The sequence below is a fragment of the Musca domestica genome, unplaced genomic scaffold, assembly GCF_030504385.1.
Source record: "Musca domestica strain aabys unplaced genomic scaffold, Musca_domestica.polishedcontigs.V.1.1 112, whole genome shotgun sequence".
NCBI classification, from domain to species: Eukaryota; Metazoa; Arthropoda; class Insecta; order Diptera; family Muscidae; genus Musca; species Musca domestica.
The window spans coordinates 1,706,455-1,725,356 of NW_026712140.1; the positions used below are offsets into that span (position 1 = coordinate 1,706,455).

The 18,902-nt window shown below is 33.7% G+C and overlaps 1 protein-coding gene across 3 annotated transcripts in view; it reads right to left on the minus strand.

Annotated features, from left to right (window-relative positions):
• LOC101895140 (uncharacterized) overlaps positions 1-18,902 on the minus strand; it is an 88,088-nt gene that overhangs the window by 22,186 nt on the left and 47,000 nt on the right. For 2 of the 3 annotated variants that reach the window (XM_020036512.2, XM_005182815.4), the window contains exons 2-4: positions 16,838-17,055; positions 16,515-16,714; positions 16,067-16,302 (exon numbers count right to left, since the gene is read on the minus strand). In XM_020036512.2, coding sequence (XP_019892071.2) covers positions 16,067-16,302; positions 16,515-16,714; positions 16,838-17,055 — 654 coding nt within the window. Of the gene's footprint in view, positions 1-4,207; positions 4,741-16,066; positions 16,303-16,514; positions 16,715-16,837; positions 17,056-18,902 lie in introns of those variants that run through there. The other variant, XM_005182819.4, reaches the window with a different exon arrangement.

An 18,902-nucleotide genomic window follows, 5' to 3' on the forward strand; every position in this document is an offset into this window, starting at 1 on the left:
CCATAATAAGAACAACAAAACAACTGCAGTGCCTGGAAAAGGGGGAAACCAGAGAGAAAAAAAGCCTCCAAAAGTGTTTAAAATATCTAGGGCTCCCACACTCCCAAGGGGGAAATGCAGCATTGCATTGCATGCATACACATGAACATGTTATTCATATGCAAGACAGCGAATGCGGGGCCACCACCACCACCATAGCTACCATCGCCACAACCACTAGGTTGGGCTGTTGTTGCCAGCAAATCCCTGCAACAGATGTTCAATTTTTTTCTTTCCTTTTTCGTTTTGTAATGATTCTTGTTGCAACCGTTGCCGCCGGTGCTGATGTTTTCAAAGTTGTTAAAGGTAATTTTAAAAATAGAAATTGTAAAAAGATAGCTCGTGGTATTAGTTCGGCGTTTTTTAATGCTACCGCTGCACTAGTAGTTCTTTTGTTTTTTTGGCTTCTATGATGTGGCTGCCTAGTTGTGTTGTTTTGGCGTTTCGTTTTTTTTCCTTTTTCTTTATAAATAGTTTTCAAAACAATTTCTTTGAGTATGGATAGTTCTTGAAGAAAATTAAATAAAAGAGGGGTGTGGTGTGATAAGAATGGTAAATTACGAAATCTGTATTATTATAACAATTTTCATTCTTTCTCTATATAAAGAACATATTTTTTATTTAAATTTTCTATAGAACATGAGTCCGATTTTCAACACAAGTCCGGGGAACACGGAAGTAAGACCCCAAAACAAACCAAAAAATAATTTTTGAAATGGAAGAGAAGATAATATTAAATTTCACTCTTCCATCAGCGTTTGCTCCCAAAAACTCTGTACATCTCAATCTATAAATTCTGTAGTAAGTTTTGGAATCTTTTGATCGAAATATTTCAAACCAAACTTATTACACCACCCCCCAATTTTATGTTTTTATTTTTTTTTCTCATTTTGTTTTTACTTGCACTTCATTTGCTACGTGAAAAGCATTTTGTATTGGTGTGCGCGTGTACACTTACAGCAGCAACATTATACATTCAATGAAGCTACATGTAAAACTGTGAAAAACTAACCACGCACCGGAAATCATTCATATACCCTCTCACTAACACACAAACAGAACGCGCGACCAAGCACAACACGCAGTCACTTAATGTTCAATGAAGATGGCAAAGGAATAAACGCAATTTATTTAAATTTATGCTTCAAATGATGGACTCTACTATATGATTGTCATTAATGGATAAGGAAACGGGAGGAAGAAGAGCAACGTCAGAGGAAGAAGTCACATACATAAACGTAATCATATATTGATGTCATGTTCAGCAATATATAGACACACACACACACACTCCAACGCATATAACAATAATTCATTATTTTAACTCACATTTATGCTAGTGTTTGAAAACCAAATGCTCAACGGCAACAAAGTAAATGATCGTTACATTCGAGAGATTTTTATGTGTGCGTGTGTGGGTCTTTTTAAAAGTTAAAATAACTATAGCTTATCTGTACACTTCAGTTTTGTTAAAGAGTTGCCATATGCCTAAACTCTTCAGTAGAAGTGGGGGAATCGACGAAACACCTACACCTTCTGTATATAATCTTTTGATTTCAGTTTTCTTATTTTTTATCCTCGTGGGCGGTCTTTCATTTCAATCATCTTTTGTTCTTCCTTCCTTTTCTGCGTCGGTGTGCATTTTTATAGCTCCCATTAATGGTTTACTTGGAGGGGGAAAGTTTTACCCTTGCCCCATTGTTCTGCGGTTTTGTGTCAAGCTGTCATTATATTTGATGTCTTTCTGTTCGTTTTGACATTAATGTGATTTAGCTGTGGTAAATGTTAAACAAATGTTTTCTCCTTTTGTTGACTAGCTGTCTATTGTTTATAAATATAACATTTTGTGGGGATTTCTTCTGAAAGGGGAAAACGGGGAACTTTTATACCTTATGAAAAATGCATTAACTTAATAATTGTGATCTACATGGAAACAAGGATTTCTGATGTCCAATTTGGTTCTTAAACTTTCAGATTATTATTTATTGAATATACAGGGTAAATGAAAAAACTGCAGCCAACTTCAGACTGCTGTCATTTCTAAGTGAACATGACGAAACGCTGTGAATTTTCAAAATCAGGCCACCCGTTCTTGAGTTATATGCTTAATAACTAAAATTACTTTCTTTTATACAGTGTAAGATGAAAAAACTCCAACCAACTTCAGACTGCTGTCATTTCTAAGCTACTCGTTCGACAGGTTTTAAAATTATTCCAGTGACAGCTCATTATATTGTTTACAAGCGTACAAAAGCATTTTGGTGATAATTTTTCTGAAAAAAAGTTATTCGTGATGGAATTCAAGCGTGATACTGTGATTTCTTTATATTTGTAAAGAAGCGGCATATATTGAAAAATAGGCTCGGGGTGAAGCCGTTGAAATTCCAACAAGTACAAGAAAGGAAATAGACTCATAAGAGCTAAAGAGTTGCTTTGCTTGGCCGAAAGTGGTGAACTGCCGAATTTGGTTTTCTCCGATGAGAAAACATTCGTTGTCCAGCAGTTTGTAAACAAACAAAATGATCGTGTTTACTTGCCTAAGAGGTCAGTTGAAAATGTGCACCTTCAGTTGCCCACCAGAACACAAGCGTCGTCCAAGGTGCTGGTGTGGGCCGCCATAGCAGCCTATGGTCGCTCTCCGCTCGTATTAAACGATCGTGGCATCAGAATAAATACCGAATATTATCGCAAAAATATTCTGGAGGGTTTGTTAAAACTTTGGGCACTCAAACATTTTGACCGCAGACCTTGGACATTTCAACAGGACTCAGCATCATCGCTCTCAGCACGCCTCACCTAAGAGTGGTTAAATAATGAGGTTCCTCTTCCTCTTTCATTTCCTGCGCAGAATGGCCACCAAAATCTCCGGATTCCAATCCGTTGGACTATTGTGTCAGGAGTATTTTGGAAAGCAAGGTTGACACTAAAAAATACCAAAGTGTCGATCACCTCAAGCAAGCACTTCGCTGGGAATGGGCCAAAATACCGCAGAGCAACAAGGGCAAGGTGTGACGGTTGCATTGGCCGTTTGAAGGCCATAATTCGTGCCATAGGTGATCAATTCGAACAAATCTAAACTTATTCTAAAATTTGATGATATTTCATTTTGCTTTCATTCAATAAAATTGAAAATTATGGCTTTTGACTTTGTTGCAGTTTTTTTTTATCTCACCCTGTATGTTTCCATTTAATAAGTGAAAAACAGATTTTTTTAATTTCATTTTCACTCTTTACCTTCAATATCAAGAAAATACTTTATATCTTTACTTTTATACCAAGAAAATACTTTATCGAGTTTTCTGAGAAACTATTCAAAGAAAAAAAAAAAAAAAAAAAATGATTGCCATAAGAAAATTGTCTCAATTTCACTTTAGGTACTTTTCCAAAATGTGATTAACTATTTACACAAAATTCAAATGTAATTCGAATAATGTCTTTGTCTTCAAAATGAAACTTTTTCACTGGAATTCCAAATTAATTAAATTGTAAATTAAAATTGTTTTATTTATGAGTCGCAGTTTTCCATTTGTGATTTAAAATCTTTTAGTTTGTATTTCGATTATCTATTAAAAATATAATTAAATAAAATTGTATTATGAGTGTTCTATTTGTATTTTGAATTGTTTTATTTGTAATTCGAATAATTCCATTTGGTATTCCAATTATCACAATTCAAATTCGAGTTATTCAAGTTGCAATATGCAAAGTTTCAAAATACACGACTTTGACAGTTTGAAATTAAATGGAGACAGTTTGAATTGCAAGCAGAATTCGACTGCTTCAAAAATATGAATGAAAATAATTCGATTTAAATTAGAAAAATCTTATTAAATATTAAATGATTTGAATCTCAAGGGTATTAAGTTTGTATAATAAATTTCATATTTCGAATTATAATTGACAAAATTCCAATTTCAATTGCAAAATTTCAATGCGATGTAAAATATTTTGTACATTAAATGAAATATTTAAATCACAAATGAACATTTTTGAATTTATTTATTTTTTTACTAAAATTTCTCTGCTCAAGCAGAAATTTAACCGTGTATATACTGAAAATCAATGAAAATTAATTTATTTCATGACATTCATATTTTATTTTTTTAATATATATTATATATTTTTTTTAATTTTCCATTTTTAATTTATTTTGCAACTTTCCACTTACCACAACAGAACGTATCCATTTCAATTTCATCCATTTTCAAAACCATCTTTAGTCTTTAGATACTAAACGAGGATTGAACGAACTGATTTTCTTTTCACACTCAGCGATTAAATTGGAGGCAAAATTTCCCCGAAAAAATATCCTCAAAATTCTCAATTTCTTTTTAGCCAAAAAATCTAAATTTTTTCTCTTATTTGTGCTTTTTCATAAAAATTCACTATTTTTGGCTATAATAAATAAATATGCATTTGTTTTTTTCATATGACGTCTATAGTAGTGTAAAATTTTACATTTTTCTTGAAATCTACACATACGATGCGTTATTAGGAAATATTAAATGGTTTTTAATCGAACGACAATTGTTTTCAATCTGACAAAAAGTGTTTTTTTCTTTTCTTTAGAGACGCGCGCAAGCGTATGCCAGCGAGACCTTCAACTTCTTCTGTAAAACGCATACACACAACTACTATGTCGAGTGTTAATAATCCTGCTTGGTTCTGGTGTTGAAAAACCTCGTCGACAAAAACCGAAAAAAAAACTTCTAACCAATAACGAACGTCAACACAGCTCGAATGGTAAATGGCCAACGAGTACGACGAAACGGCCAACTACAAAGAGAGTAGAATTAAACAAAACTCAGAAAGAGAGAACCTATGGCCATTAAGGCGAAAATAAAGATATTCTATCTGCCTCTCATGTGGCAGAGTACAAAGAGTGGGAGAGTACGTTGAAACTATAAAGAAAATTAATAAATAACAATTGTGCATTGAGTATAGACACAAGCAAGCAACCAACTCAATACAAACATGGCTTAAACACACGCCTGAGCCAACTCGACGTATAAGTAATGAAAACGTATAAATTGCTTACCGAACATTATATCCATACATATGATGATATTTGTCGCCACTGCCACTGCTTTCCGTATGTACGTGGTACGTGCCTGGTTAATAAACAATTTTCAAAATGGTAAAAACACAACAAACGTTAAGCCTCTCATATGCCACTAATACATTGCATAGTTTTATTTTTGTGCCTCAAAATAATTTACAATTTTTACCTATCCCGCCTTAACGTCTACACAAATGTCTTGACGCCGTTTGTCATATAAATTTGGTTTAGTGTTAATTAAAAATATTGAATTGCCATCTAAAAAAAATGCTTTATGACCAAAACAATTATTAGGTCTTTTGGTAAATGTAACCATTCTTTCATTGTGCATGCGTTTTTTGTTTTTCTCTCTCCATTTTCACGACTTTAAATTGTCATATTTAGGTTTATTAAAAGAAGTCAAGTCATGTTAGCGGTAGTTTGGGTTTTCTATGATGTGGTAAATGGTTAGACCATATTTGGTCTGTATTAGAAATTTGCTCAATCAAGGAAATACAGTTAAAATGTCACAATTATGTGGCTTATTAACGGTCTTTAAGACATTTTGGTGTTATTGTGAAAGAAGCCAGAAGACATATTGACGCTAACAAAAGGTTGGCCAATTTGTTGAGTTTTTCATTCAAGCCTATGGCAAATAAAGCAAATAAATAATTTATCAGATAATCAATTATCACTTATTATGAAAGGTGTGAAAATTAATTTAAATTTATTGTAATTTAGGTAATTGACTATAATTAAAATTGACCATTTGTTATAAAACTAGCCTTGGTCATTTTTAAAGATTTGGATACATATGGTATTCTAAAAATAGCAAACTTTCTAAAGACCTTTTAAGGGTTTTCTATTGATAGAGGTCATTTAAAAGTTTTTTGAATCTCATTTATGGTTATTGATAGTAGGCTTTTTACTGATCTTCTTTTGATAAAAGCCTTTTAGAGCTCTCCTATTGACTGAAGACCTTTTTAAACTTTTCTTGCGATAAAATACCTAATAAAGTTCTTCCATTGAGAGAAGAACTTTTAAAGCTCTTCTATTGACAGAAGCCCTGTAAAGCTCTTCTATTGATAGAAGCCTTTTAGAACACTTTTTTGGATAGAATATCATTTCAAGCTCGTCTTCTAATAAAAGGCTTTTTAAGCTCTTCTACTGGTAAAGGACCTTTGAAGCGTTTCTATTGGTAGACTTTTAAAGCATTTCTATAGACAGAAGACCTTTAAAGCCTTTCTATAGGAAGAAGACATTTAAAACTTTTTTGATGGAAGACCTTTAAAGCTTTTCTATTCATACAAGGCCTTTAAAGCCTTTGTATAGACTGAAGACATTTAAAACTTTTCTATTGATAGAATACATCTAAAGCTTTTCTTTTAATGGAAGACCTTTAAAAATTTTATATTGATAGAAGACCTTTAAAGCTCTTCTATTTGATGGAATACCTTTAAAGCTCTTCTATTGATAGAAGACCTTTAAAGCTCTTCTCTTGATAGAAGACCTTTAAAGCTCTTCTCTTGATAGAAGACCTTTAAAGCTCTTCTCTTGATAGAAGACCTTTAAAGCTCTTCTCTTGATAGAAGACATTTGAAGCTCTTCTATTGATAGAATACCTTTAAAGCTCTTCTATTGATAGAAGACCTTTAAAGCTCTTCTATTCATAGAAGACCTTTATAGCTTTCCTATATCTATATTCGATGATCTCGAATATATATTTTTTACAGAAATTATTACGAAATCACAGAAATCTCTGGGACATAAAAACAGTTTTCCATAAAACGGATCTTTTTTATAGAGCTTCTTTCTTTGTTTTTAGAGGTTTTAAGGACACATTGATATATTTTTTCCAATATTCACCCAGTTTTTATCCTACCACTAAGTTAGTAAATACTCCATGATAGAAAAACAAGGCACCAAAAAAGCCACAAAACACTAAATCATGCCAGGTTTAAATCTTAATGTGCATAAAGACGCCAATAAATGGCGACAAAGGTAAAAACAAAACGGCTTTAAACCATGCAAAGAACAAACAATCAAATAATTCTTACAGGAATCGCATTGTCTTTTTTTCTTACTTTTTTGAATTTTTAAACGTGATTGAAATTTTATGACAAAAAAAAAACCAACAGAATGACTGCCACCGGTTAAAAATCATAATTTCATTTGAAACCATTAACATATGTAGTAGCAACAATATTGTAGGATTTTAATGGCGTTTTTCTTGTTTGTTTTCGGTAAAATTATTTAAATTGTATGCGAAAAAAAACCTAATGAATTCAGGCATTATTTCTTGTTTGCCAAACATATATACTTGTTTGCCGCTGTGTTAATCCATTCCCATGCGCATATATCAGGTGTGCACGCGCATGCGCATTGTTGTTTTCTGCCTTTTAAGGATTATTTTTTTTTTTGCTGTGTGTGTGTTGTTTTTATTTTATGGAATTTTTTTCTATTTTTTTTTTGTTTTTGCATTTGATTATGTTAATTTGCTATAGTGTGTTTTTTATTTTGTTTTTTTTTTTTTTTTTTCTTTTTTACAGAACAAAAATATTGGCTATGTTGGTCACGATTTTATGATTTAAGGATTAACATGAAAATGAATGTTTGCCTCTCGATGTGACAAGGTAAGCTATTGTTTGTTTGCCTTTTAGCTCCTAGTCCTTGGAAATTCTAGAAAGTGTTTATAAATTCCTTTGCTCTTTTCTATGTTGAAAAGCAGAAAAAGAGAAATAAAAACGAAATGCCATGATAATGCCAGAAGTCATGGCATTTGAAATTCTTGGGATTTTTTTCTCATCATGAGAAAAGAATATGGTGGCATTTATTGAAAATAAAATGGTTGGTAGAATTAAGGGGATATACCTTTATACTACTTTGTAAGGCCTTTTATTTAAAACAGCAGCTTTTAATATCCATTAATAAAATTTTAAACTTTTAAACGTAACATATTTTAAGATCTTCTTTTTTAGTCTCTTCTTTTTTATTAACAGCATATTTACAATCCTGCAAATGTCATTATATGTCATATATGAATGACTTCTACGAAGAAACTTTGGAAAGGCTTTTTAGCTTTGTAGGAAAAACTGATTACTTCTTAGCTTACTGATAAAGCAGAAGATTTGTAGTGTAATGTTCCCAGCAATGATACGCAACAAAATCAGCTACTGTAGTTCTGCTTTTTTTTATTTTTTTCTCTCACTTTTTGTTTTACAAACTTACCATCTGTCCACTGCGACCATATCAAATTGAACTGCTGTTTTAAGTTCAAGTTCATCTTCAAATAGTTTTGTATGAAAATCACGTATTTATCCAAAAATGCATAAATACATGATGTGGAAAATCTTGATGGTTGGTTGTGTGTGATGACAGATATGTCAAAATTAAAAATTATTGTAGGGAGCAAAACATAAAGCACAAACAAGTAGAAAAATATATACACATACAGATACACAACACGAAATGCACATTAATATGCCAATACTGTAGCACTATCTCAACGAAAATATCAAAAATACTGAAACCGAAACTATGGTATACAGAAGTCGTATATTCGATAATAATAACAACCTAAACATAACATAAATATTTGTAATTTGAAAATAATTTAAAAAAGTTTTATTATCACTTTACAACAAATTGCCAAATTTTGCCTTCAACTTCCCTATATTTAATTGTTGTGGCCATTAAAATAGTTTTAATTTTAAATACATTTTTTCCAAAACAAAAAAAAAAACATTTTACGTATTTATGATTTTCTATTTTTGTAAAACAAAACCAAGGAATGACATTCACTGACATCTATGGACATGTGGCCAAATTGACAACATTTCCGTTGACCATATTAATGGCAGCTGTAATAACAAAAGTGCCAAAGAAAATATGGCCTATGATATCAAGAGGTGGGGTTCTGCAAACACCAGGCAGTGTTGTAACATAAACCCCATTAGAAAAAATGTAGGAACTTAAAACTCACACACTACCACATAACCATCAATTTTTCAGTAGTTTTTCAAATGATTTTTTTTTCGTCTGTAAATGGCACGGAAGTGTTTATAAAATACAAATGTTTATATTTAAGCAGCTCGTGCCATTTTCATGAAAAAATAAGCAATAATAACAGATAGCTTAAAAAAAGAAGCCACACAAACATTGAAAAGAAAAAATAAAATGACAACCAAAGGTAATCACCATATTTGGTTAAAAAGTGTTTCCCATAAAAGTACATGTACTTATATGAAGTTATAAATATTTTCAGCCATTTGCATTGTGGTATTGACATTCTTGAACTCTCTGTTATCTATGCGATGAAACTGTAAACAAATATTAAATGAATTAAAAAAATAAAAAAAGTACATTTGAAAATATCTCGCAGTCAAAATACAGGGTGAGATGAAAAAACTGCAACCAACTTCAGGCTCGTGTCATTTCTAAGTCACTTGTCCGACAGCTGTTAAAATTATTGTAGTGACAGCTCATTATATTATTTACAAGCGTGTATTTTGGTGGGAATTTTCCAGAAAAAAAGTTATTCGTTACGGAATTCAAGCGTGATAGTGTGATTTCTTCATATTTGGCTGGAAAGCCACAAGTGGTGCACTCCAGCATTTAAATGTGAATAAATCTTGTGTGTCTCGTACCATCGCTGGTTACCATAATACTGGTAGCATAGCCCGACGTCAAGAATGTGGCCGAAAGAAAACAGCAACATCAGCAGAAATGGTAAATCAGCGTCGCAGTGGCCGAAAAATGGCTCGTGAGCTGAAAATATCACAATATTCCATTCGGCAAGTATTGAAAAATGAGCTCGGGGTAAAGCCATTGAAATCCCAACAAGTGCAAGAACTGCCACCACAACAGAAAGAGAATATAGTCTCAAAGGGGTAAACAGTTGCTTCGCTTGGCCAAAGATGGTGAACTGCCGAATTTGGTTTTCTCCGATGAGAAAACATTCGTTGTCCAGCTGTTTGTAAACAAACAAAATGATCGTGTTTACTTGCCAAGGTGTGGGCCGCTATAACAGCCGATGGTCACTATCCGTTCGTATTAATCGACCGTGGCATCAGAATAAATGCCGAATATTATCGCGAAACTATTCTGGAGGGTGTATTAAAGCCTTGGCCACACAAACATTTTGGCCGCAGACCTTGGACATTCCAACAGGACCATCGCCGCCCAAGAATGTTTACAAAATGAGGTTCCTCGCTTCATATCCAGCGCACAGATACCAGAAATATCTCCGGATACCAATCCGTTGGATTATTGTGTCTGGAGTATTTTCGAAAGCAAGGTTGACCCTAAAAAATACCAAATGCGATCACCTCAAGCCAGAGCTTCGCCGGAAATGGCCGCTGAGCAACATTCGGGCAGCGTGTTCATTGACCGTTTGAAGGCTATAATTCGTGTCAAAGGTGACCAACTCGAACAAATCTAGACTTATTCTAAAATTTGATGTTATTTCCGACACGTTTTGCTTTCATTCAAAAAATTAAAAAAAAAAAATCAAAAATTTAAAAAAATGTAAATATAATGGCTTTGGACTTTTTTGCAGTTTTTATCCACCTTGCACCCTGTATTTATCCTACCAAGTTATGAGTAAGGGCGGCACAGAATACGCATGTCGGAGTACCAAGCCTATGGTCGCTGGTTTGAATCTCTGTGTTGGCAAACAAAGAAAAACTAAGGGAATAAGAAGTATTTTCCCGTAAAACCAAGCAAACATTTCGCAGAAAAAAATTGTTCGAGCTTTTTTTACTTGTAAGTAAAAAACACTTGCGAGCAGGAGTGCTTGAAGAGTAGGAGTTTTACACGAATTTTACTCTCAACTCTTGCCCGCTAGTTACTCCCGTTTAAAAAACAAAAATTGGATTTAAAATGCTCTAAATTGAGAAAGAGTTTTCTCTAAGGGTAAAATCGAGTAAAAAAACTAATTAATAAAGTTACATATGATTTCTCCTAAAAGTAGGCACCAAAAATGCAACTTTCAATTAAGTCATGCAATTATATTTAATCAATATATGTATATGTCCCTTCCCTCATACACCTTTTCCACTTTAAAGAGTAATTTTGTGTTCGTCTTAGTTATGACGGAAACTATTACAATATAGACGCACACAAACTAAACATTTAATTTCCAATTGCATTAAAATTCTTTAAATTCTTGCACAACAAATTAGAAAACAATTAAATTAATATTCCCCGCACAATGAGCTATCAATCAAAATACTAGTGATTTATTAGGACAGTTTTGAAAGCGATAACAATCAACACACAGCCGTTGTTTACTGTAAGAATATCCGACAATCTAATGCAAATCTTGTCTTTAAAATCTAATGACAGTCCCCAAGTAATTAAAAAGTAAAATAAAAACAAACTTGGATTTGAAAAGCTAACAAAACTGCCTTGGTTCTAACACTTAACAAGCTCGTGGTGGTGGCATAGACAGGTAACCAACCTCTAATCAAAAATATTGGCAACAACAATCTTGACATCCTGTAGACGACAGCAAAAGCGTTATAATTTCATCAGCCCGTAGACAAATATATATACATTCATACTGCTTTAGTTTAGCACGTTTACATCGTAAAGTCAAAACGGGAGGGATAAGATGGATAGCTTGGCCGGGAGCGGGTGGCAGGGCATCCAAGTTTAGGCGCCACATTGTTTTTTGTTTTTCAATATTAAAGACGACATCATCCATAAAAATATTCACAATGCATGTGTGAGTATTGAAACAAGTGTATTGACTATGCAATTGTTGTTGCTGTTGTTGTATCACTCAAAGTTTCATTGTATCTTGATGTTGTTGTTGTTGTTTTTTGTTGTCAAAGTTACTGCCTTACAATACAGAAAAAAAGGAAATTATCATCATTGTCACTAAAGTGCAGAGCACTCACTCACTCGCTGCTAAAAATAACAATGACAGTCTCAGACGTCAATTGGTGAAGACAACCATGAATTTTACCAACTTGTAATCTACAAGAGTCCCCAACAGTTTTTTGTTGTGCATCTTTTAGCAGTTACAAGTCTGGCTTAAATTGTTTAGGTTTTTTTTTTGTGCGCTACTTCTTGTTTTCGTTGCAATGCAAATAAAAACTGGCATTTAAACGTCAGTGTGACATGGACAATATTGAATTTATGAAATAAAAATGACATTTTCGAAAATGATGGTTAGGAATTAATAAGCGCTGCTGTCTACCTTTGTAATTGGTTTTCGGTCGGGACATCAAGTCGTATACCAAAAAAAAAAGAACTATTGAGAAACGTCAGTATTTTACAACAGACTTTAATTGACAGCAGCAGCTATGAGGAGAAATACAGAAGAATATCTTGCACGAAAACATGTTGTAGGTGAAGGGACCTTCTAAATTGCAAGACTCCTTAAGAGTAACTTATCTTGATTTGATGCCTTTCGTAAAAGTCTTCTAGGGCCTTTTTACCTAAGCTGAGGGGCTGAGGGGCTCGCTAGTGAAACTAACACGATGAGTAGGATATTTTACTAGAAGTTTACTCTCCACCCCTTTGTTTTATGTAGGAGAACTCGCGAATAACTTCTGTTTAAAAAATTATAGTGGGACTCGAAATGCTGGGTATAGAGTAAGAGTTTACTCTAAATTTAAATGCGAGTGGAAACAATTATTTTATTTACTGGTGTAATTTTTAAAAGAAAAAAGTTTTGATTTTTCCTTGAAGATGAAGAGATCGCCAAGAAGAGTAAAACAGCAGAACCAGGGTACCGATGTATTTTGTGTACAAAAACAACAAATTCAACCACACTACCATATGTTTTTAGGTACCGATTGGCGACAATACTCTTTAACGTGTTTGGGTTTGATTCATTCGTAGCTATGGATTGAGAAAATACACGCACTGACAAAAAATGAAAAAGTACTCAGCCGAAATATAATCTGCTCGATTTCTAGTGGATTTTACTCTTACTCGAAAACGAGCAAAGCATAGTCGCTCGAGTCCCATAAGAAAATAGTTATTGCTCAATTTCTGTTTTTTACTCGCAGGAGTACTTCCGCTCTGATTCGAGCGAGTTCATTTTTTATTCGATTTCGAATTTATACCCTTCACCCTGTGAAAATTTCATATATGACCAAATATATTTTCCTTAACATCCCTAAAATATCAAACTTAGGTTTTTTTTGATGGAGGATTTAAACTGTAAACTGAGAATCTGAAATATGAATATCTTATTAATATTATCTGATTTGGTTAGAAACCGGGATCGAATTCTTGGAAAAATCGAATATAGAAGTTTCTGTTATGCATGAAATATTTTTGCGAGCAGTTCAACTAACCGTTGAGAGCCCGAATTATGAAATTATAACTGATTTGGTTGTAAAATGAAATCAAAACAAAAGTAGTAAAAAAGCGACCAAGTTCGACCGTGCCGAACTTTTAATACCTTCCACCATTTGGAAGGAACTTGAAAAAAATTCAAAAAACCTCCGGAAACTACCACTAAAATGAAAACTGTTATATGGAGACTATACGAAGACGTGGACCAGCATACCAAAATTTTTGTCATAGGCTGTGGCACCCATTACGAACTTCAAATACGGAATTTGAAATAATTCCGATAAATAATGTCGCTAAAATCATGAAAATACCGAATATCGGGAGGTACCGGTTTATAGGGTCCATACGAATTTGCATACGAAATTTTTTTCCATAGCATGTAGTAACCATTAAGATCTCCCAATACGAAATTTGAAACGATTGCAGTGAGTAATGTCGGCGAAATTATGAAAATACCGAATATCGGGAGATACCGTTTTATAGGGGCTATACATGAACGTGGACCGACATGACCCATTTACGAACTTAACCTGCCTACTGGTAAACTATGCATGCATGCAAAATTTTAGCCTTCTATCTAAATTCGTTCGAAATACAGCGTGATTACAACAGACAGACAGACCGATAGACGGACAGACAGACAGACGGACATCGTCTTAAAATTTTACGCTGATTCAGAATATATATATACTTTGTAGGGTCTATTATAAATATTTCGAGTAGTTACAAACGGGATGCCAAAGTTAATATACCCTCCATAGAATGGTGGAGGATATAAAAACCCGGAGTCTCCAACAAGCAAGCAGATGTACAACAAAACTTTTCAATTTCCCCTATTTCAGATGAAAAATCATCCAATAACTTTTTAATTTTATAACTCAACGCTTCATATTCCACTTCCAAGAATTACGTTTTACAAATATTTAGTTTCCCAAAAATATTAAGCAATTTATCCATTGCTAAAGTTTTGAATCGATTTTTCGACTTATTTCCATGTAAAAAACGAAAATTGATTCAAGGAATTATAAGCAATGCGAAACAAGGAAAAACAGAGGAGAGATTTTGAGCATCTTTGTGTCTTAAATTTGTATGTTTTGTTTAAAGCAAAGAAAATAGCAGACATTAACATTTACGAGAAGTAAAACACAACAACCAACAAAAAAAAATGGAAAAAGAAAAAATAGTGAACAGCAGATGTTCTCTAGAAATATATCCATGTCTGCCAATCGAGTAAATGAATGGAATGAATGATATATGCTTTGAAAAAAAAGGAAAGCGAATTATGGACACATGTTCATGAGCTCCATGCATCATAGCGATGTGTAAACTCTATAAAATTTGAACACCTCATAAACAATTACAAGTTAACAAAAACTAACATGTAAAAAAGATGCAAAAACAGAGCAACAGTCATAGCCATATATCAAAGTTCTCTTCCATTGTAAACATTGTAGCCTGCTGAATATCAACACCATTCCATATCTGGCCATAAACACCTGCCATTACTTGAACATGCCGAAGTTTTCGCCGGAATCATTTATTACCAGAACTGCATTCTTTGTCTGACCTTTTTCGTTTTACAACTTTCCAGTGAGGAGATATGATGTGCAATATTTTCTTTTCCTTAAAAAAAAAAAAAAAAAACAAAGTTTTCTTTCCCTCTGTTTTCGAAACTCCATCAATGAAAGCTGTTGCCTGCCAGCCAACACATCATAGAAAAGTGATGCAGATGCAAAATATGAACTGCACTATTTTGTGCTCAATTATTTCATGTCTTTTTGATTGACTGTAAAAGCAAACATCTTGATGGTTTTTGGGTGGGGTAGAGAATTGATTTTATGAAGAAAAGGAAAATTATAGAAGATATTTATTGGGAGTTTAGCATAGAAAATACAGGATAAGAAATTCATATTAAAATGATTTACATTATCGTAAGAATAGTTACAAAAGTAGTTACTTTGTTAACAAAAGTAGGTAACTCATTAATATAGGCACCGACGGTTATTATTTTTCATGTAAAGAGAAGAATACTTCTGTTTGAGAAATTCGAGTGGGAGGCAACATGTTCGAAATGGGTTAAGAGTTTGATCTAAAAGTGAAATCGCGTCATCTACTCGCCATGAGTAGAATCTGTTCGATTTCGAGCGAATTTTATCCCCTGCTTGATCTTATTCAAGCTAAAGTGAAAAAGGAGTATGGTCGATTTTTTTTACTCTCAGGAGTGCCTTTTCTCGAATGCGAGTAGAGAGTAAAACTCGTTCGGAGATATAAATTTTCAACTTCTATAATCAACGCTCTGGCAAATTTTTGATATTCTACTCTGAAACGAAGTTAAATTTTGCAACAGCATATACTTGAGTATTGCGCTTAAAATGTTTAGGACGGAAATGTGAACGTTTTTGGAAAAGTAATTGAACCATATGCCTACTCCTGATATCGAATATCGAAGGGGCTTAGAAAGATTTTAAATTGGAATTCAAATGACACTTAAACACTTTTTTGGGATAAATTGCTTAAGAAACACCATTTTTGGTTTGGTTTTATTCAAGAATTAAAATATATGTTCAAAATCGGAATCAAGCAAATCAACACAACATCCTAGGAGTTTCTGTTGTAGCTGCCTTTTGAAGTGTTTGTAAAAAATATTGCAAAAAAAAAACTAAAAACAAAACTTACCTCGTCTCCTATGTGAACTACCACCGCCACGATATTTATTTGGCGATATAACCGGTGGTCGTGGTGCCATCATTTGAGGCACTTCATCGGTTGTTGTTATATTGGAAGCAATATTTTTGTGATGATGATGATTTGAAGATGAAGAAGCATGACGTTCACTAGCATGACGCCAATTGCTAAACGAATGACGTCGTCCGCCAGCTGATGGCAGTGTATGATGATGTGAATGATGTTTGCTATGCAAAAAAAAAAAAACAAATAAAAAAAAAATCCCAAATTAATATCATGTAAAAAACATTTAGTGTATGTAACTTTGGCAAATTTCCGCACGATTTGTTGCGGAAAGCCTACAAACAAAATGAACTGTCAACAGCTGCACTAGTTTCCATTTCCCTTCAATGTCAAAAGATCAAGGAAACCGATCAAAATGCAATGCTCGCTTGCTTACCTTGGCGATAGGGGACCGCTGAAGCAGTCGTCGTGATCAAAACTATGATTGGGCGTTGATGCTTCGCTGCAAGAACCCAAACGTTCGCGGCAAGTTTCCGAATGTGAACTCGTCGAACGTTGACGTCTTTGGTGTAGAGATGATGTGATTTGGTGGTGGGGAAGATGTTGGGACATCAATGGTTGTAGTTCAAACGATTGCTAAAATGTTTAAAGCATAAGAAAAGAAAGCCAAACAAAAGCAGAGGAAGTTGTTGAAAAAAAAATTGACAACAAATTATCATAAGGGAAAACTATATCATTTTCTTATTTCTTTCTACTTACATGCTGAAAACCAAATTGCCCTCGAGGACTGCCCAGCGTCAGTGTGGCTGTCGTATCTAGATTTGCCGATGTAATTAGACGTGTTTGTTCCGGTATTGTTACTTTTGGGCTATTTCCTTTAGAGTTGCGCCTCTTGAATATGGAGAAACCTTTACTGGAACTCTGAGAATCTGGTGTCGTCGGTGACTTGGGGTCATTGTAGAAATAATAGGGATTATCTGCAAAAACAAATCAAATAAAAGGGAAAGCAATTAAAGTTTTTAGTTATGCATTTCTTTCCACACATTTTTCTGTAAAGTGCATTATCGTCTGCACACAGATAATTCATTCAATAAAGAATTGCCAGACACTCTTTGTAATGGAATTCATTCATTCTGCCTGCCTGCCTGCCATTTGTTTATTTATTCATCTGTTTTAACTTCCGCTTATTAAACATAAAAAATAACATCAGTACTAAAAATCAAAATTCAAAGCCCAGAGATGAAACGGAAATAGCCATTTGAATTAACTATTATGCGTGAATGTGCGTGTGTTAGTTGAGTTGTGGTAGGTGAACTAAGGGTGCTGCCCTCGTCGTTCGTTACTTGTCAATGTGTCCCTGTATTGCAATTAATCTTAATGCAAATAGAGAGAAACGGCAACAAATGGCCGGCATTATTGTTGGGTTATGAAGCTTGTTCTCATTCCCACTCATATTTATCTCTGTTAAAAGTAAATGGGTTTAAGCTGTGATTCGGGTTCAGTTTAAGTTCCATTTTCTCTCTCTATCTTTCTCCCTCTCTCTCTGTCTCAATTTTCCAAAGCAAATGTGGGAGACTGTTGTGAATGGAGAGGGAAGTAAGCAGCCATTAACTTTGTTGAATTTTTTATGAAAATCAGAAGAAAAGTTAACCGAATAAGAAACCGAAGTTATCACCTATTAAATTTGTACAAATATCAGAATCTGAAAGCTTTACCAGAGAACTTAAATTTCCACAAAAAAAGGTACAAAAAATAATAAAAAATCAAAGAGTGTCACAATTCAGTAAAAACAAGTAAGCAAATGCTATAGACGTGCGGGCCGACCTTGTGATACCCTACAACACTACAATAAGATATTTCCCTTAGAGTTTTGACCAGGGACATTTGCTCTCCGACGTGCTATTAGTTGTTGTGGTTCATTTTACAGCTAAATATAATCCAATGGTCATCCAAAATGCTAGAATTTTTCCCTGTCCTTAACTCTCTTCTCAGGCGTGTCGATTGGCTTCAATTGTGTGATCAGGAAATTTTGTCTGTTTTTGGTTCATTTGAACCCCTAATTTTTTACGATCAACTACAGAAGCAAGACGGGCATCTGTATCTCCAGATTTAGACTCATATGATTTGCTTGTCCACGATATTTGGCTATAGTCGTTAACGAAATAAGCATAAAAAAGCCAGAAGTTTGCATTCGTGTATTTCGGATATCGCTGTGATCAATGCTTTGGTCACACCAAAGTAGTGGTCCATTCTACCCGCTATCATAAACTCTAACTTCATATGAGATTTCGTGTCCTTCGGTTTCTATTAAAATGGCTGCAAAATCAGGAACATTTTTAGTTGTTGGTCCATTTCAACCCCTAAATATATTGCTGACATCTTTGAAAACAATAGGCCTAGCCCTTCTGAGCCTAAAATGTTCGTGAGGATCGGACGATAATTGCAATCTGCATATAACAATTATTACAAAATGTATACTTCAATATTATAAGTCAAACTGAAAAAATCGCAGGCGATAAAAAATATAAAAAAGTGACACAAAATACTACAAAAATCTATATTAACGTCATTATTGACATCTTTTTATTCGATTTTTTTAGATTTTCTACTTTTATGCCAAGAGGGTATTCTGAATTTGTCAAAATAGGTCCAGCCATTCTTGAGATATAAGCGTTCTAGCTAACATCCCTTTCCTTTATATATACGCATTGTATATATTTCGCTATATACATCCGATATATTTACTATCGGAATATACGTAACGGTCAGGATTAACCTATTCGTCCATTTGTGATTTTACCAGGATTAAAAATATTCGCGGTTT